The sequence below is a fragment of the Chelonoidis abingdonii genome, chromosome 4 (assembly GCF_003597395.2).
Source record: "Chelonoidis abingdonii isolate Lonesome George chromosome 4, CheloAbing_2.0, whole genome shotgun sequence".
In the NCBI taxonomy this organism is placed as follows: Eukaryota; Metazoa; Chordata; order Testudines; family Testudinidae; genus Chelonoidis; species Chelonoidis abingdonii.
The window spans coordinates 45,025,885-45,053,331 of NC_133772.1; the positions used below are offsets into that span (position 1 = coordinate 45,025,885).

At 42.4% G+C, this 27,447-nt stretch overlaps 1 protein-coding gene across 1 annotated transcript in view; it reads left to right on the forward strand.

Annotated features, from left to right (window-relative positions):
* IGSF22 (immunoglobulin superfamily member 22) overlaps nt 1-27,447 on the forward strand; it is a 212,263-nt gene that overhangs the window by 145,600 nt on the left and 39,216 nt on the right. The window contains exons 14-20 of the mRNA XM_032765505.2: nt 4,358-4,449; nt 20,133-20,285; nt 20,937-21,068; nt 23,200-23,336; nt 24,399-24,498; nt 25,968-26,007; nt 26,508-26,685. Coding sequence (XP_032621396.1) covers nt 4,358-4,449; nt 20,133-20,285; nt 20,937-21,068; nt 23,200-23,336; nt 24,399-24,498; nt 25,968-26,007; nt 26,508-26,685 — 832 coding nt within the window. The remainder of the gene's footprint in view (nt 1-4,357; nt 4,450-20,132; nt 20,286-20,936; nt 21,069-23,199; nt 23,337-24,398; nt 24,499-25,967; nt 26,008-26,507; nt 26,686-27,447) is intronic.

Below are 27,447 nucleotides of genomic sequence, written 5' to 3' on the forward strand. Positions count from 1 at the left end.
AAAAAAAAAATATTTCCACATGTTTGAGGAGGAAAAGAAACATGAGGGGGAAAAAAAGATAAACCTCAGGTCAATGGGTAAAATTTTCAAGAGCACCTGAACCTAAGTAGTGGCTATGAATCAAGTCCAATTGACTTTTAATGCAACTTAGGCTTCTAAGTCACTTGGGCCTAGATGTCAAAGGTATTTAAGTTCTTAATTCCCAGTGAAATCAATGGGAGTTAGGTGCCTCAACACCTCTGAAGAATTTGGGCCTTAGATACTATTAAGAATTTTAAATATCACCTCTCATCTGTGCTATAGAATTAGCCTGTGTTACCAATATTATCAAATCCCAGCAGCAGATGACAACTACAAGAAGTCACAATGGGGCCAGATTTTCAGAGGCTGGCATAGCTGCTTTGATTTTAATGGAGTTACAGCTGATTTATTTTAATGGCACTACTGCTCATTTACACTGACTGCGGATCTGGCCCACAGTTATAGCTAAAAGAATAAGGCTGAGAGGCCCATTGCTCTCAGAATCACAGAAAGGCACACAGCTGTAAGGATGGAACACAAATGATGAAGAAAATGAATGTAGTCTAGCTAGAATTGCAAGCCTCAGTGGAAGAGCACTGCAGTATGGAAGCTGCCGATAGTGTACGCTGGAGGATGTTGCTTTACGCACAGGCAAGAGATGTTTGCAGACATGCGAAAGGAGATGCAAAGCTCTTCACAATCAAAAGGTTTCTATATAAGGGTTTCTCATCATGCCAGCTGCATTTGATTTTGACTACAAAGTGGACGGACCTGAGTTTTGCACCAGAGAGATTATTTTTCTTCTCCCATTGGTTTGAAGCTCTGTCAAAATGTGTCTCCATGCTCTCTCTAACGATAATAATAAATGGAGTGAGGAGAAGAAATGTCATGAAAAAATATACCAAAGTTTTTTAAAAAATGAATGAAAAACACAACCCCACACTGAACCTTATTTCAGATGAGTAGTTCTGCTCAGTGGGAGGCAGAAAATGAAATGCTTTTCACCCTGCTGTGGTCTTGATAGGCGGAGACCTGCAGAGGTGCTGGTGGTTTGACTGCTTCAGTGAAGGTCGACCCAGACAATGGACGTTCACAAAAGAAACAAAAATTGACTAGAGTATTGGTTTGTCCTAGCACAGAGAGAGTCACTGGATCTGAAATGCCCTCTACTGACTTCTGTCTGAGAGTACCACGGGGATGCATTTCACAGCCTGATAGCCACAGAAATGAGAGCAAAGGGTGTCCAGACAAACAATGTACTTGCTACAAGAGGTTTATTTTTTAATATTAGCCTGCAGGGATGAGAGTTCAGAAGAAGAGGACGGCACAACAGGGCCTAATACCTACTGCTTCATCAGAGGGGGAACAAGTCCAAGGGCCCTGCAGGAGCCCCTGATACATTGGGAAAAATCAGGCTGTGAGGTCTGCCTCTCCTCTGTCCCTTATGGTCATTAGTGGGATGGGATAGGGAACTGCATTATGATTCACGATAGAGAGACCTGATGGCCAGCAAGGTCCTGCTGCTTCCAGGGAATGGGGAAAGGGGCAAGGGGCTAGAATCCCCTTTGAAACCATCTATGCATATGTCTGTCTGCTGCCACTACCGCTTCCCTACCCCCATGTCTCATTGTGGCCCCAGGAGCAGCACATGTAAGGAGGCAGCCATTGCAAAGGAGCATAGCAGATAGTGACTTCTTTGACCAGTCACCATTGTTCAAGGTTAGTAGGCAGACAAAACAGGTTGAGCAGGGGTGGAAGAGCCTCCAGGGACATGAGGGTGTATGGGAATGAGAGGCTGGAATGAACATTTTGAGCAAGGGAGATGAAAGTAGGAAAACACTACGGGACATGCAGATCAGTAGCGCTATGATGAGTGTTGGCTCTAAGAATCCTTCTCTTGCTTGTGAACAGTAGGGAACATCTTCAGATAGTCATTGCTATATCCAATGTCCAATATCTGGTTTGGGGAAGCTAATTTTACTAACATGAAATAACAGACACCAACACCCAGCAGGGGAAACCTTTCTCGGGTCCATTCTGGAGTCTGGCATTATAAGGTAAATGTGATAAAAGAGTAGTGCAGTTGCCATCCTCCTGAACTTTTGACCTTTGCTATCTGCAAAAGAATTGCTCCCTTTTGACATTTAGGGAGAAATCCTTTTGCCACAATAGCTGCAGAAGGCCCTAGATGGCGTTTCACAACACTGTTTGTTTGTCTGGAGAGAGACTGCACAGAACCCCTGGTGGGTAGGGGCAATGTACACCTCAGTGTGCCACTGCTAAACATTGCTCCATGGAAGAACAAATACTTTGGGGTAATGTCATCCATGGATCTGTGACTACATAGTAGTAGTTCCTGTTAAAGCCAGTGGGGTGTTTTTAAGCTTGCTGTCAGGTTAGTGGGAGAAAGAGTCCTTCTCCCTAGGTCCCTTGCACAGGGCCTGTGTATTGGACTTTGTACAGGAGTCCAGCATTTGGTCCTAAAAATAGTCGATGCAGCAAAGAAAAGGCTGAGTGATGCTTCCTGCATCCCTTCAGCCAGTGTTCAGGGATGTTGAGTACCTTCTGTCACTGAAAAAACTTGTATTTGAAAGGCCTCTGTGGCAAAGAAGGGCGAAAATATAGATTCTCGAGTCTTTGCCAAAGCTTGGACAGTGAACTCATGATGTGTGGGGGAGGGGGAGGGAGGAGGGAGGAAGCAGCAGCATAGCAGAGAATGAGATAAAAGGAAAATCATTTCCTGTGGTCTGAAACTAGATGGCCACCCCACTGCTTCTGTTGCCACAACGTCAGTGTCCAACCTAGCTGTTAATGGAATTGCATGGGGAGTAATCACCGGATATGACTAACATTCCTTGTGTGTCACAGCCTGATGGAGATACATTTTCAGGGCTGTGTGCAGCAGAAATGCGGTGCACAGAAACACTCTGAAACAGATGAACAAAGATGCTGTTCTAAGTAGAGCAGATTGACAAATAGGTATGCTCAGCTGGCTATGGGGTTTCTTTGAAGAGGTGCAGCATGTGTTCCCCACCCCTGCCAGCTGGTGCAGGGGTTGTGGGGGGACACATGATACCACCATCTTCCTGCCGACTTTGGAGCATCTGCCTCATGCAGTGATTGCACTCCTTGAGCTGCTTGAGCAGAGGAACTGGGATTGGGCCCAGCCACTACGCAGGGAAGTAAGGGAGGAAGCCACTTACATACAACCTGGCCCTATGATTACAGTGGGTGTATTTTTAAAACATTGGGCCAGTTTTGCTGAAGTTGAAGCAGATACATTTACCTCCTGGTGCCAGTGAGACCTTTTGTGGCACATGGACAACTTGATGGGAACACCATCTGCTCTCCCTTGGGTCAAGAAGGAGCCGCTTTCACTGACTTCCTAGGGAACCCACTGCTGAAGGAATGTGCCAAATAAGCAGTTACCATGCTCCCTTCAGACCAGTGCAACCCATGCTACTAGCTAAAATAATAATTACTTACTACATAATGCATGGAACAGCATATCACACTTCTCTTCTTGCCTAGTTATATTATGGGTTCAGGTGAACTCAGTCTTCATTTCAGGTTTTCAGTTCACTTTTTGAAGCAGAACAGCAAAGTTAGACTGAAAGCTGAGTGGAGCCCAGATTTCTATGTCGAAAGTCCTTACTAATCAGGATGTGGATGGCAGTCAGCTTAGAATATGAGCTATTCTCTGTTGAAATGCCTTTGCCTAGTCTGAAATCCTGCTGGCACTTCCTGGTTCACTGGAAGTATTCCAGAATGCATCATCCTATGACATCAGAGAGGGGAGGCGGGGAAATCTCATTTACTGCATGGGAGACAGTGAGGTCCAGGTGAGAGGGCACTGGTTTGGGATTTAGGAGACCTGGCTTCTATTCCCAGTTCTGCCACTGACCTGCTGGGTGACATTGGACAAGTCTCTTAACTTGTTTCCCCTCGCACCTGTCTCATCTATTTAGACTGCAAGCTCTTTGGAGCAGGGACTTTGTGTCTATGTATTTATACAGTGCCTACCATGACTCCTGTAACACATAATAAATGATGATATTGTTAATGAATTAGGGCCTCACTGAGAGAAAAGCAAAGGTAAAACTTATCTCTGTTCTGAATACCTCTCATTTCCTGGTTAGCAGAGACATTTGAGGCCAGATCCAAACCCAGTGCAGTCAGTGGCAGCTTTTCTATTGACTTCAGTCAGTGGGCTTTGAAATAGGCTCTTGGAGCATAAGGCCATTTCATTTTAGCTGTGCCATTCACCATTAAGTACACTGTTTACATGTAATACAAGGACTGTTTCCCTCCCCTTTTTTTCTGCTTTCCTTTTCAGGGGAGGAATGATCCAGACTTGTGAACAATATCAATTTGTCCACCATGTCATGAGCTTGTATGAAAAACAGCTCTCAAGAGAAGCAGAAGAATAAGCATTCATGATATTCCTAGTGATTAAAACCAAGAGAACTCTTGAGAGAAGTCAGCTATATTATAGATCTGACAAGAGACACATGGTAACTTGGCAGTCTTTGTTGAAGATACATATACATACATACATATATATATATTTGTTTTACTTTGATATTGCTTTCTTTTATGCTCTTGTTTGCATCAACATTTAAGAGCTGAGATACTGCTTGTCTTAAACATGTGGCAGAACATAATCACCAAAAAAATGGCTTATTTATACTGTAAATAAGAATAGTAGCTCATTTTGTTACAAAATCAAAAAAAATTCACTAGCTGTCTTGAGTTTGCTATTTTTAAAAAACGATTTAATTGCTAATAGATCCAAATACAGTGTGGAACTCTTTGAAACTGTCATGCTGAAATATGTACCGTATGTTGACTAAGCTTGAAATTAACTTTTTGCCTTTTTCTGATTGTTTTTACATTTTAAACTACCGAATACTGTGTATATCATAAACCTTCTGAGCCTCTGCATTAAATGATTCAAGTTGATTCATATTGAAATCATGTTTCACACTTCATTTGCTTGTGAAAAAAGAAAAATTCCACAAAATGTAGCAGAACCAAGGGAGCCGGGGGGAGACAATTCATTGACATGAGGCAATTACCACTTCTTTATCTCCAATATACTATGGAATCAAGAAAAGAATGGAAAAGTTTGGTGACTATTAGAGATGAGACTGAACCAAACCCTGAATTCAAGCATCCCCCCAATCTTTGTGAATATTATGAAATCTTAACTTGGATCCAGATCTGAATTTGACGAATAGCTGCTCTCTTTGAGCCAGACCAAAATCCATGATACAATTTCCCATGAAATTTGGGGTATTTTAAAAACAGATTCTGAATTTTGTGACTTGAACTCTTCTTTAATGAATACATAGTAAAGGAAGTCACTCGTGCACTGTGAAGTTAGATTGAGATTTTCAAAGCTGACTGAGGCCTGGTCTGCACCAGGAAGTTAGGTTGATATAACTACGTTGCTCAGGGGTGTGAAAATGCTACACCCTTGAGTGACACAGTTAAACCAACCTAAACCCCACCGTAGACAGCACTAGCTCAATGGGAGAATTCTCCCATAAACCTAGCTACTGCCTCTCAGATGTGGAGTACCTGTGCCAATGGGAGAAGCTCTCCCTCTTCACTGAAGAGCTACACTGTGACGGTGCAGTGTTTTATGTATAGACAAGCCCTGAGAGAATGTCTCCGCTGCACTTAGGTGTGTGATTGCAGGACGTTTGGGCATGCTAGATCAAAGGTAGCAGCAAAGCAGCAGCAATCACCTCCAGGTTGCAGTGTAAACAAACCTTAATTGATTTGAGTACCAAGTTCCCATTACAGTTTATGGGAAAAGGGCATCCAAATCCTATAGGAAGTTTTGAAAAATCTCAGCCTTAATATGTTGGCCACTGTTTAGAGATTTGCCTTTGAAAATAAATTTAGACTGTCACTCTCACTGGTTCCTAAAACTCCTGATCCATGCAGCAGCGGTTCCCTTTAGGCAATAGAGACTTTGCTGATCTTGGTTGTGTTCTAGGCCCCGATTCAGCAAAGGACTCCAAGCATGTGCATCGTTACATACGTGCTTGAGCACTTTACTGAACATGGATGGACTTGACTATGTGAGTGAAGTGCTTTGCGAACTAGGGCCCTAGTGAGCAATTAAAGATATCTGCAACTTATTTTTTAAAACATTTCTAGGAAGTGCTGAAAATTCTGAGAATTTATGGCACTTGTTGATCAAGAAGGGATCAAACAGCATTCAGAATAATCATGGGTGGCTCTAGACATTTCGCTGCCCCAAGCATGGCGGCATGCCACGGAGGGCGCTTTGCCGGTCACCGGTCCTGCGGCTCCGGTGGACCTCCCACAGGCGTGCCTGCGGAGGTTCTGCTGGTCCCGCGGCTTCACTGACCCTATGCAGGCATGCTGCCCTCCCGGCAACCGGCAGAGCGCCCTGCGCAGCATGCCGCCCCAAGCACACGCTTGGCGTGCTGGGGCCTGGAGCCGCTCCTGAGAATAATAAGGGCTTGAGCCTGCTCCCACTGATGTTCTGCACAGGCCTGAAGAGCTGTGCATACAACTTACTGCGTCACTGTGGGGAAAGCTTTCCCAAAAGTTCAATACATGTCTTCTGTTGGTTCAGTACCTGTGTTTACCTTGTATCGTGCCTCTGTAAAAATCCTGTCAGCAGGGTTTGCATGAATGTGGCAAAATGTGTTATCTTTAAACCACTTGATTTTATTGCTATATTTAAAATATTTCCTTCAGTGATACACTAACCAAGTGAACTGGTATTCTTTTTTAAAATACTGCTGGTCATCATTAAATAGAGCAATAAACTTAAGCATTTTGAGCATAACATGACTTTTAGTTTTATGTAAAACTTACCAGCTATCCTAGCTCTCCTTGCTACCAACTTTTTATGAGTGACATTATAAATCTAATTACCCCCCATCTAATGACACTTTCTTAGAAACAAGCACCACTGTTGCTCTGAATGGCATTGTAAGTGGAAACTGCCCCCCCTCAATAATGTTTTAAGATGTTTGGTGCCCTTCAGTGTCAAACCAAGTAAGTGAAGAAAATGACATGTTTTTGAACGATTTATGCCAGGTGTCAAATAAAGAGTATTTGTTGCTGAAGGATAGTGATGTGAGTATGGGACAGTAGCTGAATCGAAACATTTGTCTCTTTTCTGAGAATTCCTAGTAGAAAATAATCCCACAGCAAACAAAGTAGGAACTACTATAAATAGTGGTCCGTAAGATCAACACAGAGGCTTAGATGCTCAGCTGCTGTAAATCGGTGTAGCTCCATGGACATCAACTTAAGGAAGACTAGCTTGCTGCTTACTCCCATTTTGCATTAGTAGCATGCTCTCAGGGGCTCTTGAAAATGTACGGCCAGTTTCACCAGTGCATTCTCATGGTTTTGCATCCTTTCATTGATACAAAGCAACCATAAACCTGGCTTAACTGATTGGTTCAAATGGCTTTACAGCTGCTTTGCATCACCACAGACAGAGCATTCTAGTTACTCACACTCAGTGTTCAAATGCCTTGTGAGATGTTATTTTGTTTTACCAAGTTGGCACTAATCCACCTACTTATTGCTTGGCCGTGCCATAATTAACATCATTCACATATTTCTCTCTCCATTTATAGAGTTTAAGAACGAAGGGACTATTAGATCATCTTGTCTCACCTCTTGTGACCTTATGTGATCTTATATGTAGTTTTAGTAAGCATTTGAATATAGCAGAGGAAGGAGAGCTTCTGTGTAGGGAAAGGTGTTTAGGATGGGTGGGATTACTTCTTTCCTGCTACTTAATAGGTTTAAATCTTTAGCTGCCCTGCTAAGGACAGGGGAACTAAGCTGATAGTGGGCATTACCACTTTCATTATTGGAGACTCTTTATCTAGTGGAAAAACACAGGCCTAGCACACTTTTACCTCCCCTCTCCACAGAGCTCAGCAGATGATCCTATACTAGAGACCTCAGTTAGCGTCTGTAGTGCAAAGTGTTTCCCATAGGACCACAACAAATTCCTGTGTCTAGTGTGTGGTTTCGTAACACACCAAAAATTATTTTTCTCAGCATAATCAGCTATAGTCTTCCTTCTGTCTTGTCATGTGAACAGTTCCATGCCTCACCATGTGAAACGTGCTGTGAATAGGGCATCACGATTGGTAGTGAGGAGACATCTGTGTTGTGCTTGTCACTCTCTCATTGACTTGCTATGTGACTTTGGGCAAACCACACCTCTTGCTTCAGTCCTCCCCAGCAGTAGAATGAGAGTGATGATGCTTCCCATCCTTTAAGTGCTTTGAGATCAACAGGTGAAAAGTGCTATATAACAGCTAGATATTCCCATTATTGTTGTTGTTATATGAACACTGAGACCAAGCTTAACTCTTAGGCCACGTCTACACTACCTGCTGGATCACTGAGTAGTAATCAATCTATCGGGGATGAATATATCGCGTCTCATCTAGACACGATAAATTGATCCCCAAATCGATACCCGTACTCCACCTTGGCAGGAGGAATAAGCAGAGTCGACAGGGGAGCCGCGGCAGTCGACTTGCCACTGTGAGGACAGCCAGGTAAGTTGAGCTAAGGTACTTCGACTTCAGCTACTCAAATAGCATAGCTGAAGTCGCGTATCTTAGATCGATCCGTCTCCCCACCCCGTGTAGACATTAAGCACATTCAGAATCAAGGTCTAAGTATTGCTTTTATTCTTATTCTGGCAAACTATTTGCAAAATACTCTTGTCAGTCACCTAAGAGCACTTTGAACTTTGGCCAAGATTTTCAGAAGTAACTATGAACTTTGGATACCTTAATTTTTAGGTGCCCAGTTTGAGCATTTCCTGAAAATCAGGCACGTTTAAGATCTCGCAAGTTGGGCACCCAAAATCACTAGACACTTACGCAAATCTTGGCCATACCTGGTGAATATACTATGGTGAAGTGGCTCCAGTTATTTTGGGATTTATTCCTACACCTCAGATGTGTATTTAGAGTAAAATGTTTGGGATTGGAGAGGTCAGAAAACAGCAGCTTTATCCAATTCAGTACCCTGCAGTTTCAGGTAGAGACAGGAGGGGGAGCAGAGGGACTGTGTAACTTGCACATAGACAGTCTTATGAGGTGCATGTCTGAATCTGGATTGGGTTGTAAGCCTGAGAACTGGGATTTCGATGTTATGGCTGGTGACAATTTTATCAGGGAGAGATGTTAAACAGAAAATGAGAGGTTAAATTTACAGCTTCTTAATCATAACTATTGATATTTTTAAGTGAAACTAGTATTTTGTATTTTTGCTTGGAAAAAAATTAAAGCATATTTTCTGTGAGGTTAAACTCTCTTCCCCACCCTGCCAATCCTAAATATATGTATGTAATTTCTGACATCAGTGATGGTAAATGCAAGTATATGGTAATAAGGGGCAGCTCAGGATTCCCAGAGAGAGAAGTAGTTTTGCAGCATTCAAGAGAGAATTAGAAATGCAAGTGAGTGAAAGTAACATTTGCAGCTGTACTTATGAGGGCAAAGCATTCTAAGGGCTGACAGTCCTCATGCTTTAGTGTGCACGCTGATTGCCTTCTGAGGTCAGGAAGGGATTCTTCCCCTACCCCAGAAAGTTGAATGCATTATACTGCGGTACAAGGTGGTGGTCACTTTCCTCACAGACTCAGGATACCTTAGTACAATAGACTCCACATTCCAAATGGAATTCAGCAGGTTGGTGTGAAGTTCACTTCCATATAGATGGCCTACACAGGCCATGTATGGTACATCTACTCTGGAATAGAAGACCTGCGGCACAGTTGCGGCTGGCCCAGGTCAACTGACTTGGGTTTGGGCTGTGGGGCTAAAAATTGTTATGTAGACATTTGGCCTTAGGCTGGAGCCTTGGCTCTGGACCCTCCCCGATCCCAAGGTCCCAGAGCTCAGGCTCCAGCCCAAGCCCAAACATCTATATTGTAATTTTACAGCCCTGCAAGCCAGAGTCAGCTGACCTGGGCCGACCACAGGTGTTTAATGTCTGTGTAGCCATACCCTTAAGACCTACAAAGGCTACTTAGCATTATGTCCATTTTCTTGATGGGGAAACCTGAGAAGCAAAGAGAGGTTAAGTGACTTATTCAGAGCTATGCAGCAAGTTAGTTTCAGTGCTGGCAGTATGGCTTATAGTAGCTAAAAGAAAGCAGCTATGTTGAGGGACTGCTGTACAAAGTCCGAAGATGGATAGAATGCCAGTATCTTGACTTCCAGTCCTTTGTTCTCTCCAACCATGTTGCTCAGGTGCTGCTTTTCTTTGTCTCATCTCTCTCAGGCTTCTCAGAATGCAAACAAGGAACCATACTGTGCCATTATTATTCTAAAATGTTCATTGTCACCATTTTCTGGGAATCGTTCTTGCCCTCTAGAGTGTGTCTTGCCAGTCCCCTCCTGATGTGATCAATTTCCTAATCTGCTTCCCATTTAACTTCAGCGCATCTTTGAGGCCATGGGACAGAGAATTCCTGTAGCAGCATGTCTTATGACAAAGATTTCTGCTTTGAGAAGCTGTAATGCTTCCCTGAGTCAAAGTTTTATTATTATGTCTGACTTGAGTTCCTCTGGTCCCAGTGGCAGCTGCATGTCTTCTGCTTTCTTCTTATAAGGCAAAGGCTTTTTGCAGCAGTATTTCTCTCCAGGGATCAAAAGGAAAGAACCCTGCACAGCCCCTCCTGCTCTAATCCTTCTCCTTTGCATACTTAAATTGTGTGCCCCTGGACTGTGCATACGAAAATCAGATGGAAGAATTGAGAAGCAGCTCTGGCATATTGGTAGATGTCTGTAGAGCAAAGGAAAGGGTAGCTTAGTGGGGGTTCTTACATTGTAGGCTGACCAGATGTCCCGATTTTATAGGGACAGTCCAGATTTTGGGTTTTTTTTTTTCTTATATAGGGACCTATTATCCCCCTGTCCCAATTTTTTTACACTTGCTGTCTGGTCACCCTATTATATTGCCCATATAGGAGGGAGAAGAAGTGGAGGGAATGTGTTGGAGTAGTTAGAGCAGAGGACTTGGGAGTCAGGTGACTGGGGCTCTATTTCTAGATTTTATACAATGTTCCAGATTTTTCAAAGATAGGTAACTAAATATGCATTCAGGCACCTAATTAAGTAGCCTGAATGTTTAGGTACTGAGTGCCTATGCTGCTGTTGGTTTACTCTTTGCAGAATGGGGGAAATCATCCTTTCCACAGCTCACATGGATGTGCTGGGGCTTAATTAATTAGATCTTTCCATGAGCTTTGCTCTGTCCTCTACAGACAAAGGACTGCTGCTGTAGTGATTTAATGGGGCCTGCAGCTGTCATGAAAAGAATGCAAGGAAAAAGCAGAGCTTTCAAACCACACCTATAATGCGTACAGTAGGGGCTCCTAGGGGGTGGAGCATTTCACAATTTTAATTCTCATTCTGCCTTTAAATATGACCTGAAACTTAAAAAAAAAAAAAAAAAAAGAGACAAATCTGCAATATTTTTCAGCTAACTATCATCGGGTGGTTGGTTGGTTCGTTTGCCTCAGGGTGTGACCATACACCAGGGGATGGATCCTCATTCCCCTGTCCTAATATGGTAGCTGAGAATTCCCCTTGCCTCCCAAGAGTGGTAAAGCTGGCTGTCCCCTCCCTGGCTGGTAGACTCTACCTGGTAGACAGCTCCCAGTGACTAGGAGGAGTGGAAAAGATGGGGAGAACCGTATTTAAGTAGGATTGTGAAACAAACATGAAGGGATGGTATTAATCTCGTCTGTTTCTATCTACTTTGGTTGCTTGTTTCTGCTTTGGAATTTTGAAGGGGCAGAATGTGAAAAGTCATGTCTTGAGGGATTTATTAGTAGCAAGCAACAAATACTACCATAGACATTTGAAACCAGGACCAATGCAGTTTACATGCTACTTCATTTTGATAAAGGCATCTGTGTTAGTGGGACCACCAGGTTCCAGACGAGTGAGGGAAAATTTACAGAGCTGAGCTTCTGTAGTAATTGAATCCCATTTTTATCCAGCAAATACTACTGTGGGTGTTAAATTATGCCTGGCATATGGCTCTTTTGTGCTCTGTGGAAAAATACACATTGTTTCAGTTTCTGTATATTTCTTTATTGGGTTTTTTTTATCTTCTTTTTCTGCTAGGCTATTAGAAATCATCACATGGTTGTATATTCCATGAATTTCCCATTTGAAGGCTTTGGAGGTTTTGCATGCAAGTCATTTCTCTCTGATGACCTTTGGAAACCAACTAGTGATGGAGATTTCTTTGCATTCAGGTCTTCATTTTGCTAGGCTCCTATGCTTTTTAAAAGTAATGATGGATTATTTCCCAGAGTCATCCTGGGCCAGACTCAGCTTTCATTTACACCTAGCATAAATCCAGGGTAATCAGTTTAACTACACTTTGAATGGCCGTCAAATGAAGATAAACAATGTGTGGTCGGTACTTCAGCCACGGCACAAACAAGAGGTCTAGTCTGGATCCTTTGGAATGAAAAGTGCTATATAAATTTAAGGTGGAGTTGTTGTTGCTGTTATGCATTTATTATTTTATCATTACTTTAAGTCAAATAAAATGAAAGAGCTGAATGGTCAGATCACGCTACCTTTACTCATGCTGAGAAGTACCCTGTTCTGTGAGAACTTCCATTGATTTCAGCGGGACTATTCCTTCAGTAAAGTACTACTCCACGTGGAAGGATGGCAGAATCTAGAGTTTATTGCTGAATATAAAAGGGTAGATTTTCAAAAAAGCTCAGTATCCATTTTCAAAAGAGCTCTGTTCCCATTTGGAAATTTAAGTGGTCAGATTTGTGAACAACAGAGACTGCTAGGTGTTGAGCATTTTTAAAAAAAATCTGGCCTTTTCATTTAGGTTGTTTGAGTGCTGAGCTTTTTTGGAAATCAGGTCTCTTATTTAGGTGCCTTAACAGAAGCTCTTGGGTGCTGAATTCTTTTGAAAATCTGACCCCAAATGTTTTATATTTGAAAACAAAATAAAACAGTTAAGTTGAATATAAAATGGTACCTGAGCTTGGTCAAGATCTTGAAATCACACCTTGATATATCTTGAGAAAAGCTGCAAGAAGCCATCTCTTTGACCTTCAGACAAGTTATTCTTGTTATATAGTCATCCTTGCCCTTAAGATTTTATCATCCTATTCCTCCAAGCATGTGAAACTGCTGAAGTCAGTGTAATGAATGTAACTACATAGCCCACAAAAGGCCAGTGTGTATTTAAAGTTTGAACTGCTTAGATCCATATTTGTCCTGTGCTGAGGGACCCAGCTGTCTTCCTGAGACTGCAGCTGTCTACCGTGCTTCCCATCAGCCAAAGGATACAGAAGGATCCACTGATGGTCTGAAAACTCATAGTAGGGCTCAACCAGGATCGTGACAGCTTGAAGAGAAGGTAAACTTTACACGAATAAATATTGCCTATAATATTAAATCACTGGATATTCGCTAAATGTCTTTTCTGTGGGTATCTGGGGTGGAAAAGTGTTCTGACATGTTTTTAGCTTTATTTTAATTTTTGTTTTGTTCACTGTTTTGGGGTGGGAGGATTGACAGTTAAAAATCAATGAACCTCATGAAATACCACCTTGAAGCGCCATTGCTGGAGGCATTTAAAACTAGTCTTAAAACTCTGTAGAAAATACACTGTAAGGAATAATCCTACACTAGCTTGAGGATGGACTAGATAACCTTTTTGATCTTGATCTTCAGCAACTGGCACAAAATTACCATTCTTCACACCAAATCTTTGTCATATGTACTTTAATGGTGTTGACCATCCATTTCTCAAGACCCAACTTTACTTGCAGATATTTAATAAGATGCAATCAAAATAAATATGGTATAGTAATCACACAAGAAAGAACAGGTGAAAATCACCTCTGTGTGGTGGGGTCACCCAATTTATATATGTTCTCCGTGATTTCTCTCTGCCCCTGAGGGGGAAGGATTTGCCTACACTGTCATATTATATTCTTTCTTGCTCAAAGACCTAGGTACAAACTGGACCCTGGTATTGGGCAGCAATATATGACAGTAAATGACTTATCTTTAAAGTCCAATATTTTGGGCCTTTGAAGCTCATGCTAGTCCCACAGGGAAGCAAGTAATCTCTAATGATATAAAACTCTGTGCAAAGTAGCAGATCTTAAGCAATGATGTTTTTATACATAGAAAAGTTGTCACTGGCCCAGGATTGAAACTTGCTTCTTCTTTGGCTCAGGCAAGGGTAATTTGGAGGGAGAGGCAATTCCACATTTGGGAGGAGAAGTAGAAGCATTCCTGTGGAAGTTGATTTTTAAACAATGGCAACTGTGTGAAGTTGCTTAGGGTTTCAAAATCTTAGAGTAAGTCCCAAGCCGTATGGCTTATGGGGCAGAGGAGCAGGTGAGGTGATCAAACGAGTGTGATAAATACATTTCTCCCATTAGCACTTTCTTCCAGCATAGGTGCTGACACCTTGGGTGCTCTGGGGCTGTAGCACTCACCAGCCACAGCTGTTGGGCGGCACTCCCCAGTCAGCTGTTTGTAAGCTCAGGGAAGGGGTTGGGGGAAGGCGGAGAGCAGCGGGGGTCTTGGGGAGGGAGCAGAGTGGTGGCGGGTCTCAGGACGGAGTGGGAGTGAAAAAGTAAGTCGGCACCTATGGCTTCCAGTGTAAGTCAGAGCAAAATGTGGTTCTTCCCAGTGTGTTTGGTATCAGAAAGAATTTCCCCTCTCCTGTCCTTTGCCCAGTCCCACCCATGACCATCACCTGTGCCAAAAAATATCGTGTGCCAGGGAGGAAAGGATGAGAGAAGAACAAGAGAGGTGAGGGGAAGGAAGACATTTAAGGTAGTCTGTAAAGCAGAAATCTTCCTTCACCTACCTCTTAGCAAACTTATTGTTTCCAGATAGGATTTGAACAAGTTGTGACTGTCAGTAAGATGAAGTCTGATTGGAACAGAGAAGGCCACAGGGACCGAGGGAAGTCTGAGGATATACCGGGACTGGAACTGTACCTCCCCACCTGTCCTCTACCCACAAGGAGCCAAGGGAGACTTCCCTCCAGTACAGACATAGGGATGCTAAACTGGCCTCCCCCATACACCCTAGTTTAGGGGATGGGCTGGGAGGGGCATGTCAGTGATAGGATGGGGATTCACTCTTAGCATATGTTGCTATTGAGATTCTGGACTGTGAAGCAGCCCATGGGAGGCCTCCATAAATTAGAACACCCCTGAAAAGGCTCTCATTTATGCAGGGAGACATTTTGTCCCCACTGGCAGCCCAGAATCTCATGCTATGGTGGGGTATATAAATCCCACACTAGAACTGAAGTGGTTATGGAGAGTTCTGGTCCCAGCAGGGACCCTGCCCCTTCCCCCCAACTTTCAGAGCGTGGTGCCACTGGAGGAAGGATCTTAAAGGGAATCAGACAATGGGGCAGACAGGGGAACAGAATATATATACCCTGACAGCTCCTGACCCAAGCTGCCACAGAAGCCTCTACTGGGGAGCAAGGGACTACCAGCGGCGCCCAGCTGGGATGAAGGATCAGTTACCCTTTTCCCTCGCTGCTACTTTAAGTTGGACTTTGAGACTGCAGAGGGCTGGATGGTAGAAAGCAGCCCAGCAAGGCAGTCTTGGGGCACTCCCTGGTGCCTGTCATAGTTTGCTTCTCATAGTGCCCTGGGTCAAAGCCTGGTGGAGTGGAAGGCCTGGACTCCACTTCCAACCCCCCAGATAGGAGCATAAACCTCACTTCCACCCCTCCCAGGTGTAAAGAGAAGATAGACATGCCGAAAGCCTCGTGATAAGGATAAGTCACCTATGCAGGCCAAGTGATAGAGTGAGGGTCCTTCCCAGTTGTAAGGATGCAAGGACCTCTACAGTTCACTGGACAATGCTACCCAAAGGGTTTGAATTGATGACCCAGACAGAGGGCTGAGTTGCTGCACCCACTACTAGATGAGTTGCCGTGAGGTGGCATCAGAGACTGAGAGGAGGAAATTTGAGTGCCCAACAACATAACCACTAGGCGATGCCACCGATAAGGCTGGCCTTCAGTCACAACTAGTTGCTTGGAGGCAGCATCAGCGACCAAGGGGAAATTGAGAGCCCAATGACCTCATCACTAGGTGACATCACCAATAAGCCTGGCCTCTGGTCACACACAGTCCTAAAAGTGGCTTAAAGTTCCCCTTCCCCATGGATTGTGCCTTCTGCCCTGCATCCCCTGGAGATGTAACACCTAATGTCCACCCACACCAGACCAGGTCCTTGTTCCAGGAAAGCTGGGTGAGAGGAGATCAGGTTCCAGATGATGGTTCTCTGCTCTGACATGATTCTTTAATGCCACAAGAGTGTGTCAGGGACTCATGGATCTATGTTCTAGTCTTTGTTGTATATCAGTTGCCAAAGAGGACTTTTAACACTAGGGAAACAAAATGTTACGGAGCTAACGGTACCCAGTCTTTGAGCAAGCAGAGGGAGAGTCAAGCATCCTTTCCACTCCTGCAGTGCACTGGGTGGGCATGACCAATACCATTGTGATCGCACTAGTGCAAGGGTTACTGGGTTCTAACACTGCTGTTGGTATGAGTATTGCTAGCGGGAGCAGAAAGAGAGTTTGGCGTCCTCCCCCAGCCCTGCTGAGGAAGAAGTGAATATTGCACACTGTTCCAGGGTAGCACAGTGGGTATGTTTCTGACATGCTCCTTTCAGAGGTGAGGTGCCTGCCTGAGACACACTGCTTCCTGCAGCTCCACCTAAGGCATATGGACCTGCCTGTCCCCTGCTGCAGGCTGTGGGATGCACCCAGAGTTGAACTTTCTGCTCTGGGCCTTGCTTAGGGAAATTCTGTCCCTCCTTCTCTGATTCACTCTTTAAAATTAGTGGATTAAAAAACTCTGAGTAAAACAGAATGAATGGGCATCAGGGGCCTGCTCCTGCTCCCGTGCACATCAGTGGCAAAGCTCCTATTGACTTTCATGGTGCAAAATGAGGCGTAAGTGTCTAATTACACAGAATGGTCTTTGTTTCAGTGAGTGGGCTTCAGTGAGATGACTCCAGTTAGTAAGTGCTAGTTACATGAGTGAAGGTTGCAGGGACTCACCCTAAAACCTTTTAATAAATGATCACAGCTGATGCAGTGCAGAATATTTTATTGCCACAGCCAGGTCCTCAGCTGGTGTAGATTGATCTAGCTGAAAACACCAATTACGTTGGTTTACACCAGTTGAGAGCCAGTCCTCAAACAATAAATAACTAAAAGCACTCGTAGTGAGGGGAACAGAGAGGAGCACAAGCTCTGGCAAGTCATGTGTATAAGTATGAAAGTCAGACCAAGAAGGAATTTGAAGAGCAGCTGGCTAAAGACATTAAAAACTAACAACAAGAAAAAAGTAAATATATCAGAAGCAGGAAGCCTGCCAAAGAGTCAGTGCGGCCACTGGACAATCAAGGTGCTAAAAGAGCACTCAAGGACAAGGCTGTTGTGGAGAAGCTAAATTAATTTTTTGCATCAGTCTTTACTGCAGAGGATGTGACGGAGGGCCCAACACCTGAGCCCTTCTTTTTAGGTGACAAATCTGAAGAACTGTCCCAGACTGAGATGTCAGTAGAGGAGGTTTGGGAACAAACTGATAAATTAAACAGTAATAAGTCACCAGGACCAGATGGTATTCACCCAAGAGCTGTGAAGGAACTCAGATATGAAATTGCCAAACTACTAACTGTGATATGTAGCCTATTGCTTAAATCAGTCTCTGTACCAGGTGGCTGGAGGGTAGTTCATATAGTGCCTATTTTTAAAAAAGGCTCCAGAGGTGATCCTGGCAATTAAAGACCAATAAGCCTAACTTCAGTACCAGGGAAATTGGTTGTAACTATAATAAAATACATAATTATCAGACTCATAAGCTCAATATGTTGGGGAAGAGTCAATAGGGCTTTTATCAAAGGAAAACATGCCTCACCAATTTATTAATATTCTTTTGAGGGTATCAACAAGCATATGGACAAGGGTGATCCAGTTAATATCTTTCAAGAAGCCTTTGACAAGATCCCTCACCAAAACATCTTTAGCAAACTAAGCAGTTGTGGGATAAAAGAGAAGGTCCTCTCATGGATCAGTAACTGGTTAACAGATAGGAAACAAAGGATAGGAATAAATAGTCAGTTTTCACAATGGAGAGAGGTAAATAGCAGGGTCCCCCATGAACCTGTACTGTACTGTTCAACATATTTATAAATAATCTGGAAAAAGGGATACAGTAAGGAAGAAAATTTGCAGATGATGATACTAAATTACTCAAGATAGTTAAGTCCAAAGCCAACGGTGAAGAATTACAAAGGGATCTCAATAAACTGGGTGATGGGCAACAAAATGGCAGGAGAAATTCAGTGTTGATAAGTGCAAAGTAATTCATATTGGAAAACATAATCCCAAATTTAAATAGAAAATGATGAGGTCTAAATTAGCTGTTACCACTCAAGAAAGAAATCTTGGAGGATTCCTGGATAGTTCTCTGAAAACATCCTCTCAATGTGCAGCAGCAGTCAAAAAAGCGAACAGAATGTGAGAAACCATTAGAAAAGAGAGAGATGATAGGACAGAAATTATCATGCCACTATATAAATCCAGTGTATACCTACACCTTGAATACTGTGTGCAGTTATGATAGCCACAACTCAATGAGGATATATTAGAAATGGAAAAGGTGCAGAGAAGGGCAATGAAAATGGTGAGGAGTGTAGAAGAGTTTTTGTCTGAGGAGAGATGAAAAAACTGGGACTGTTTAATTTAGAAAAGAGATGAATAAGGAGGGATATGATAGAGGACTCTAAAATTATGAATGATATGAAGAAAGTGAATAAAGAAGTTGTATTTACCCATTCACGTAACACAAGTACCTGGGGGTCACTTGATGAAATTAATAGACAGCAGGTTTAAAACAAATGAAAGGAACAACTCACAGTCATCCTGTGGAATGTGTTTCCATAGGATGCTGTGAAGACCAAATGTATATGTGGGTTAAAAAAAGAATTAGATAAATTCAAGGAGGATAGGTCCATCAATGGCTATTAGCTAACATGGTCAGAAATGCAACCCCAGGTTCTGGGTGTCCCTAAACCTCCAACTACCAGAATGTGGGATTGAACAACAGGGGATGGATCACTCAAAATTGCCCTGTTTTGTTCATTCCCTCTGAAGCATCTGGCAGGGCTTTGGAGCAGAGCCCAGAGCTGGAGCAGACCAGTAGATTTTTGCCCGGAGCTGGAGCAGAGCCGGATTGGAGCAATTCAAAAATTTGATTGTTCCAAATCCCTGGCATCTGGCACTGGCCACTGTCAGAAACAGGATATTGGGCTAGATCAGTGGCTCTCAATCTTTCCAGACTACTGTACCCCTTTCAGGAGTCTGATTTGTCTTGAGTAATCCAAGTTTCACCTCTCTTAAAATCTGCTTGCTTACAAAATCAAATATAAAAATACAAAAATGTCACAGCATGCGCTTTCTGAAAAATTGCTTACTTTCTCATTTGTACCATATAATTATAAAATAAATCAACTGAAATATTGTACTTTCAATATATAAGTATATAAATATTGCACTTAGCTATCAGTGTATCAGTGTATAGGACATAGAGCAATATAAACAGCTCATTGTATGAAATTTTAACTAGTGCTTTTTTATGTAGCCTGTTGTAAAACTAAGCAAATATCTAGCTGAGTTCATGTAGCCCCATGGGTACATATACCCCTGGTTAAGAACCACTGGGCTAGATGGACCATTGGTCTGAGCCAGTATAGCCATTCTTACATTCACTAATTTTGATCAAAAAGGCAGCATCTTGGAGCCTTCTGAAATGCATAATTTCAAAATCTTATCTTTTTAGCTCTTGGGTTGATAAGTGCTGAAATTGTTGTTCTGTGCTAGTCCACCACAGAACATGATCCTGATTTGCTGAAGAAATACAAGTGCAGACATGGCACTGGAAGGCTTTATGTCTGAGCGGATCAGCTAGGCATGTTTTTTTTTTTTATTCTGAATTCCATTCTGTCTCCCCTTTCTCCCCACCAAAGTTCACACACATACTGAGAGGTGCAGAAGCAAAGATATTTTCATCATGGCAACTGCAGTCATGCAAATGGAAACCATGGTCCAGCAACATCACTCCATTAAAGTTTCCAGCTCCCAGATGCAACATATGTCTCAGGCCACCAAGATTGTGGGAGGCAAGTATCTTTTCAGTCTCTAGAAGCTGATACAACCTCAAAGGGTGTTGTCATGGCTTTTAGATTATAAATCTGGCTAACATAAAGAATGGTCTTTATTTGTAATGCTTGCATATCTGACTGCATGGAAGAAGATCGTTGATCCAAATCAGTCCATGGACCAGGCTAGATATCACAGGCAAAAAACAGGCCTTAGGAGGCTAAAACCCAGTGCAAAGTGCATGACAACTGCAGTTATTGAAACCTCTTCAAGGGACTTATCTTTTGATAAGCAAGTTTTCTATCTAAGGTACTTAAATAGCCCTCATTTTCATAGTATATGAGTGCTTCACAATATATGATGTATTTATCTTCACAACAACCTTTGTGAGGTAGGGAAGTGCTATTATAACCATTTTACAGATGGGGAACTAAGTCTCAGAAAGGCTAAGTGACTTGTCTAAAATCATACAGAAAGTCTGTGGTGAAGCAGGATCTCAAGTCCCCAGGCTAGTGCCCCGTGCACTGAGCCATCCTTCTATCAGGGTTTCAGCTGATCTAAATAATTTTCAATATAATTAATGGACATTGGGGAGCCTTCCCCCACAACAAATAAACACCTCAAAAGCCACATTTCTGTTCCTCCTGACTAATATATTTTTCTTCTAATAGAGGAAGTTGTTTCTAGGAAATCTTCTACCACTGTGGAGTCCTTCAGCATGGTGACACGCTCCTTTGAGATCCCTTTAGGAGAAAGCATCCCTGAATTTGTGGAGAAGCCTCATCCACTGACAACCCCTGAGGGTAAGCAGCACCCCATTCCACTGTAAAGTCACCTCATTACCAGGACACTAAAGATATAATGTTTCAAAACAGGTGTCTGAAATGGACACACCAAACCTGCACATGTGGATGCAAACAGGGCATTGCATGTGCAAAACATGTAGTTGAACACACGAAATGGGTAACTGTTAGGGTTGTCAAGCGATTAAAGATATTAATCACTATTAATCACGTGATTAAAAATTAATTGTGATTAATCTCACTGTTAAACATTAATAGAATACCATTTATTTAAATATTTTTGGATGTTTTCTGCATTTTCAAATAAATTTATTTCAATTACAACAGAGAATACAACGTGTATAGTGCTCACTTTATATTTATTTTTCATTACACGTATTTGCACTGCAAAAAAAATATTTTTCAGTTCACATAGTACAAGTACTGTAATGCAATCACTTTATCATGAAAATTGAACTTACAAATGTAGAATTATGTACAAAAAAAACCTGCATTCAAAAATAAAAGTGTAAAATTTTAGAGGTTACAAGTCCACTCAGTCCTACTTCCGCCAATCACTCAGACAAACAAGTTTGTTTACATTTGCAGGAGATAATGCTACCCGCTTCTTATTTATAATGTCACCTTAAAGTGAGAACAGGCATTTGCATGGCACTGTTGTAGCTGGCATCGCAAGATATTTATGTACCAGATGCACTAAAGATTCTTATGTTCCTTCATGCTTCAACCACCATTCCAAGAGTCATGCGTCCATGCTGATGACGGGTTCTGCTCAACAACAGTGCAAAGCAGTGTGGAGCGACGCATGTTCATTTTCATTATCTGAGTCAGATGCCACCATCAGAAGTTGTTTTTTTTCTTCTTTTTTGGTGGTTTGGATTCTGTAGTTTCTGCATAAGAGCGTTGCTCTTTTAAGACTTCTGTTTAGCATATCCACCACCTAAATACCTTGCAATGCTGGCTACAAAAGTGCCAAGCAAATGCCTGTTCTCACTTTCTGTGACATTGTAAATAAGAAGAGGGCAGCATTATCTCCTGTAAATCTTAACTAACTTGTTTGTCTCTTAGTGATTGGCTGAAAAAGAAGTAGGACTGAGTGGACTTGTAGGCTCTGAAGTTTTACATTGTTTTGGTTTTGAGTGCAGTTATGTAACAAAAAAATCTACATTTGTAAGTTGCATTTTCACAACAGAGATTGCACTACAGTACTTGTATAAGGTGAATTGAAAAATACTATTTCTTTTGTTTATCATTTTTACAGTGCAAATATTTATAATCAAAAATATACACTTTGATTTCAGTCACAACACAGAATACAATATATATGAAAATGTAGAAAAACATCCAAAATATTTTATACATTTCAATTGGTATTCTATTGTTTAACAGTGTGATTAAAACTGTGATTAATCGCAATTCATTTTTTTAATCATCATTAATTTTTTTGAGTCAATTGTGTGAGTTAACTGCGATTAATCGACAGCCCTAGTAACTGTCCATGCAAATGCCTGATTTCATTTGCAAATGCCTGCCCTGTGTACTCATCCATTTGGTCATGTATATATCAACTATTTATTTTTAGGGCCTTGGCCTGCGCACATTGAAGTATATGGCAAAACTCCCGTTGACTTCAAAGGTTCAGATCAGTCCTTAGTGAGAGCCAATTAATCATGCCTGCCTTCCTCAGGCAAACCTCCCATCTGGGGAAGTTTTGCCTACGTAAGGCCAGCAGAACATGGCCCTTGTAAATAAACGTGTAAATAAATAAGTTCTCCAGTCATCCATAGTGTCTTTCCAGGAAAAGCGGAGTATACAAGATATGAATGTCTAATGTAAAACCAAAAGAAAGACTTTTCAAGTCTTCAGTGCCCATCTTTCACATAAAGGGGACAATCCCATTTTTACCTTTTCCTAAAAGTGCAGATCACTTTTAATGAGCCAGTATAACCGCCAGTATAACTCCACTGGAATCAATATAATTACATTAATCTGACCTTTTCCAAAAAGGAAAAGCGGTTGTACTGTTAAGATGACCCCAAGTAATTTAAGTGAATGTAGAGAAACTACATAATGGATAAAGGTTGTTCCTTTTCAATTCCTCACTCTAATATTTCTCCTCCTTGAATTTCAGGAGACAAAGCAGTATTTCGAGCTAAAGTGAAAGGTAACCCCAAGCCCAATGTAACATGGAAAAGAGAAAGTGGGATACCAATAAAAGAAGGTTCAAAAATGTTTTTTGATAGTATCAATAAGGAGTTTGTGCTAAAGGTAATGCATGTCTTTCACTATTTTTGGCTTGTAATTGATTGTGTTATCATTATCTCTATAAAAAAGCACTACAGCATTCTTAAGCAATGGTCTAAGATTCTGTAGTTTGCCATAGTCCTGCTGTAGGATTTGCAGGGATTGCTTACGATGTACAAATGATGACATTCAGCCCTGTACTGAGCACAGGGCCTTGATCATGAGCACAGTCCATTTTCTATGGTACTTATTTGTACAGGGTCTAGCACTCTGGTGCTGTAATTTTTCTCTGGGGTTGCCAGGCACTACTGTAATGGAAATGATGATACTAAATAATGCCAGTGGACCACTTATGTCCCATTTCAGCCCTATTTCATATTTGAGGTCATTTGCAACAAAAGTTCTGCCCTTATGTCCCCCTTCCTGCATCTCTCCCATCAGCTCTGTTCTTGACCCTGTCCTAATTCATGTCATCTTCAAGGCAGTCCTTTATGCTCACCAGCCTGCCAGCTGATGCATCCTAAGCTCCTTCCCTGTACTCCTCCACAAAGTTCCCTCGTGAAAACCCATCTAGTCCATGGGCCTCAAACCCAGTGGCTGGTAGCTGTCTTGTTCTTTGTTGGATGCTGTCCATGCATGGTTTGGGTTACATTCATCTCTGCGCAAAGGGCCAGCCTAAAGGACAGACCACGGAAGAAACTCAACTGTTTTGGCTGATAATATATCCCATTTCAGGGCAAGAATCTCTAAATATAGGGCCTGGTCCAAAGCTTATTGTAGTAAATTTAAAGACTCCCTGCCCCAGATCCTTAAAGGTTATTAGGCACCTAAACTCCACTGACTTCAGTAGGCTTTGGATCAGGTCTCTAGTGCTTGACCTTAATTTCCGTAATCGCTTGAGTAGGGAGTTGCAGAATTGGGCTCCAAGGTTCTCCCTCAAGGGTTTCTATTGTCAACAGATGATTTCATAAACTCGTGGTAAAATACGGTTTAAAAATAAATACATAATGGAATTCCCGAGTCCACGTGAATACATTTGAGCCACTAACACATGGACAAAGAGGATGAAAATGTTTCTTCTTCCAGCTGGAATCCCTCACCGCGGATGATGCTGATAACTACAAGTGCATTGTTTCCAATGACCATGCTGATATTATCTACACTGTGTCCTTGACTGTGACTGAAAGTAAGTCCCTGGAGTCCAGCTTGATTAATAACTGACTAATCGATTAAGAATGAGATTTGACAGCCTTTTAGGAATGTCAGTGAATGATGCTTACTTCCGAGTGAGTTTTCACTACCAGGTGAGGAAAAAACTATCCTGGTGTACTACTTTTTATTTGTGCAAGATGTAATGACTGTAATAGTCGAGATTTAGCAATCAGATCAGGATATTTGACATTTTAATATTTCACAGCTTTCTTGCTATCTAATTTCTATCTGTGATACTTATCTCCCCGCTGCCCCGTTACCACATTGTCTGAGTGCCTCACAATCTATGGTGCATTTATCCCCACAATATCCACAAGAGGTAGGGAAGTGCTATTAACTGAGGCACATAGAGACTGAGTAACCTGCCCAAGGTCACACAGGAAGTCTGTAGTGAAGCAAGAAACTGAAATTGGTTCTCCTGAGCTTGCAGCTAGTATTCTAACTACAGGGCCATCCTTCCTCTCAGAGCAGGAGTGAGATTCACCCCACACAGAGGGTTCAGACAAAGTCTAAGAAGGTTTGAGGTGGTGCAGAGGACTTGTGAGGGTCTCTGAACTGGAGGAAATTTCACCTCAAGCACTAATATGCAGGCGGATCCCAACATATCTACTGTCCAGTTGGGCCATCAGGTGCACCTTTAAACTCCTCCACTTCACCTCTGATGTGTTCCTGTGCACTGCACTGGGACCCTTGTTAGCCTTTCTGTAGACACACTTGTCACAGTCCCCCTTTGTTCATTTTGATTATTAACGATGAGAATTTTCCCATCATTTTCGGGTGGTGGGAAAGTGATGCTTATGACATATACCTGTGAAAAGCCAACATTTGCATGGCGAACATCTTGCACAGCCATATGGGAGTTCTGGGTTTGGCAATGAGTTCAGCACTCTCCTTGTCTCAGTCCTTCCCTTCCCCAAGGGTAAGAGTGACACGGGGCTTTTGGTTAGCTCCATTTTATTCTTATGTTGGCTTGTCAAGATGAAGCGAGGAGATGTAGTAGCCCCAGAGCCCTGACAAAGCACATACAGCTGGCACTACTAGGAACCAAGCGTCTCCCACAAAGCTGTAACTTCCACAGGGCATCTTACCTCAGAAAAGGCTGTACGGTCATACCCTCAGAGAAGCAACAGCATTTCCCCTCCACTACACAGTTTGACCAATGGATCCGCCTAGTTACACATCGACAGCCCATTCCGTGCCTCATACTGCAAACTTGTAGACAGCTGCTGTCAAGCATTGCTCTGTAGAACAGGGTTGGGATGGTGCTCAGATCGCCCTGCATGGCGTTTTCATGTCTTAGGCCTGTCCAGCAGCTTTTGAGACTTGCTGCAGGGCATCAAAGCCAAGGAATCCCTCATGGTGTTATTTGTGGTGTTGTTTATTATTATGCTTCAGCTGACTGAATACAGTTGTTTGCTTTGGGATTTTCCAATTTTTTTTCAGGTCAAGAAAAATTGGATTTCAAAAAAATGCTTAAAAAAAGGTGAGGAATTTTATCTCTGGGGGATTTATGTGTTAGTTCTTTATTTTTATTTCTATATTTCAAAAAGCTGAGTGGGCGCTGAGAGACACTAGGCTGTTTCTACAGAGCCACTTTACAGAGCAGAACAACAGTACAAGCAGTGCAGGGAACTGCTCATGGCTCCCAGCTTTGGGACTGCCATGTTCAGAGTCAGTAACTCACAGGTCAGCCCGCTTTTGCCCTCTGGTCTCAGCACTAGAGGAGAAGGCAACTCCCAGCAGATTCTATGACAGCGGTGCCGGGGAATTCTCCCCTCCCTCCTTCCAGCAGTAGGGGAGACTAATTTCCTGCCCCTTTATCCCACATGCGGGGAGCCTCATTCTTGTTTGGAATCCTACCAATAGGAAGTCTGGCCCTACAGCTTCCACAGGCAGGAGCCCTGTTACAGCCAAAGCTGTAGAGGTGAGAGAAGCTTTTGTCACTTTGAAATACACCCTGAATTATATGGGGTCTATGCACAGGGGCCCTCCTGCTCCGAAGAAGAAAGCGAAGAAGGTGACTGATGAGAAGGAAATGCTTGAAATCCTCTCCAAGGTGCCAAAAAAGGACTTTGAGAAGGTCTGCATGGAATACGGCTTCACTGACTTCCGTGGGCTCCTTAAGAAGCTAAAGGAGATGAAGAAGAAAGTGGAGGCTGAGGTTAGTAATGCCGTCAGCTTTCAGAACACCTTGAACATACATTTCTATTTTTGTGTCTATAATGAACAACACTCCTACGCATAAACCACACTACAGTAATGGCCTTCAGAGGCAGCATTGCTAAACATTTTACAGAGAGTCAGCTGTAAACCAAGGAGAAAAGGATTTCATTAGAGATGGGCCTTGAAGAAAATTCAAATCCAAACAAATTAGCAGGGAAAAGGCAGTTCAAAATCCAAAACTGGATCCACATCCAAGTTTTGAATCTGGTCCTCTGACTTGGATTTTCAAAGGGGCATAAAGTTATTAGGTGTCCAAATCCCACTGAAATTCAGTGAGGGGAATGTGCCTTCAGCCCCTTAGAAAATAATGAGTGTTGTAAGAAGAATTTTCATTGTAACAAAAGACTCCACTTGCTCAGCCAGAAGCTTTCCGTATTATTGTTTATTATCTGTATTATGACAGCACCTTGAGATTTTATCCAAGATCAGGGCCCTATTGTGATAGGTGCTGTAAAACATAGACAACCTGCTCTAAAGCATTACCATCCAAATAGAGAAGGCAGCCAAGGGAAATATTAACATCCCATTTTCAGATGGAGAGCTGACACACATAAAAATTAAATGACATGCCCAAGATCATACAGGGAGTCTGTGGCAGAGCCAGGAATTGAACCCAGCTCTACTGTGTTCCTATTCAAGTACCTGAATCTCAAGGCCATCCTTGCTTTCTACATGCACAAAAAACAATACCAGATGTCCA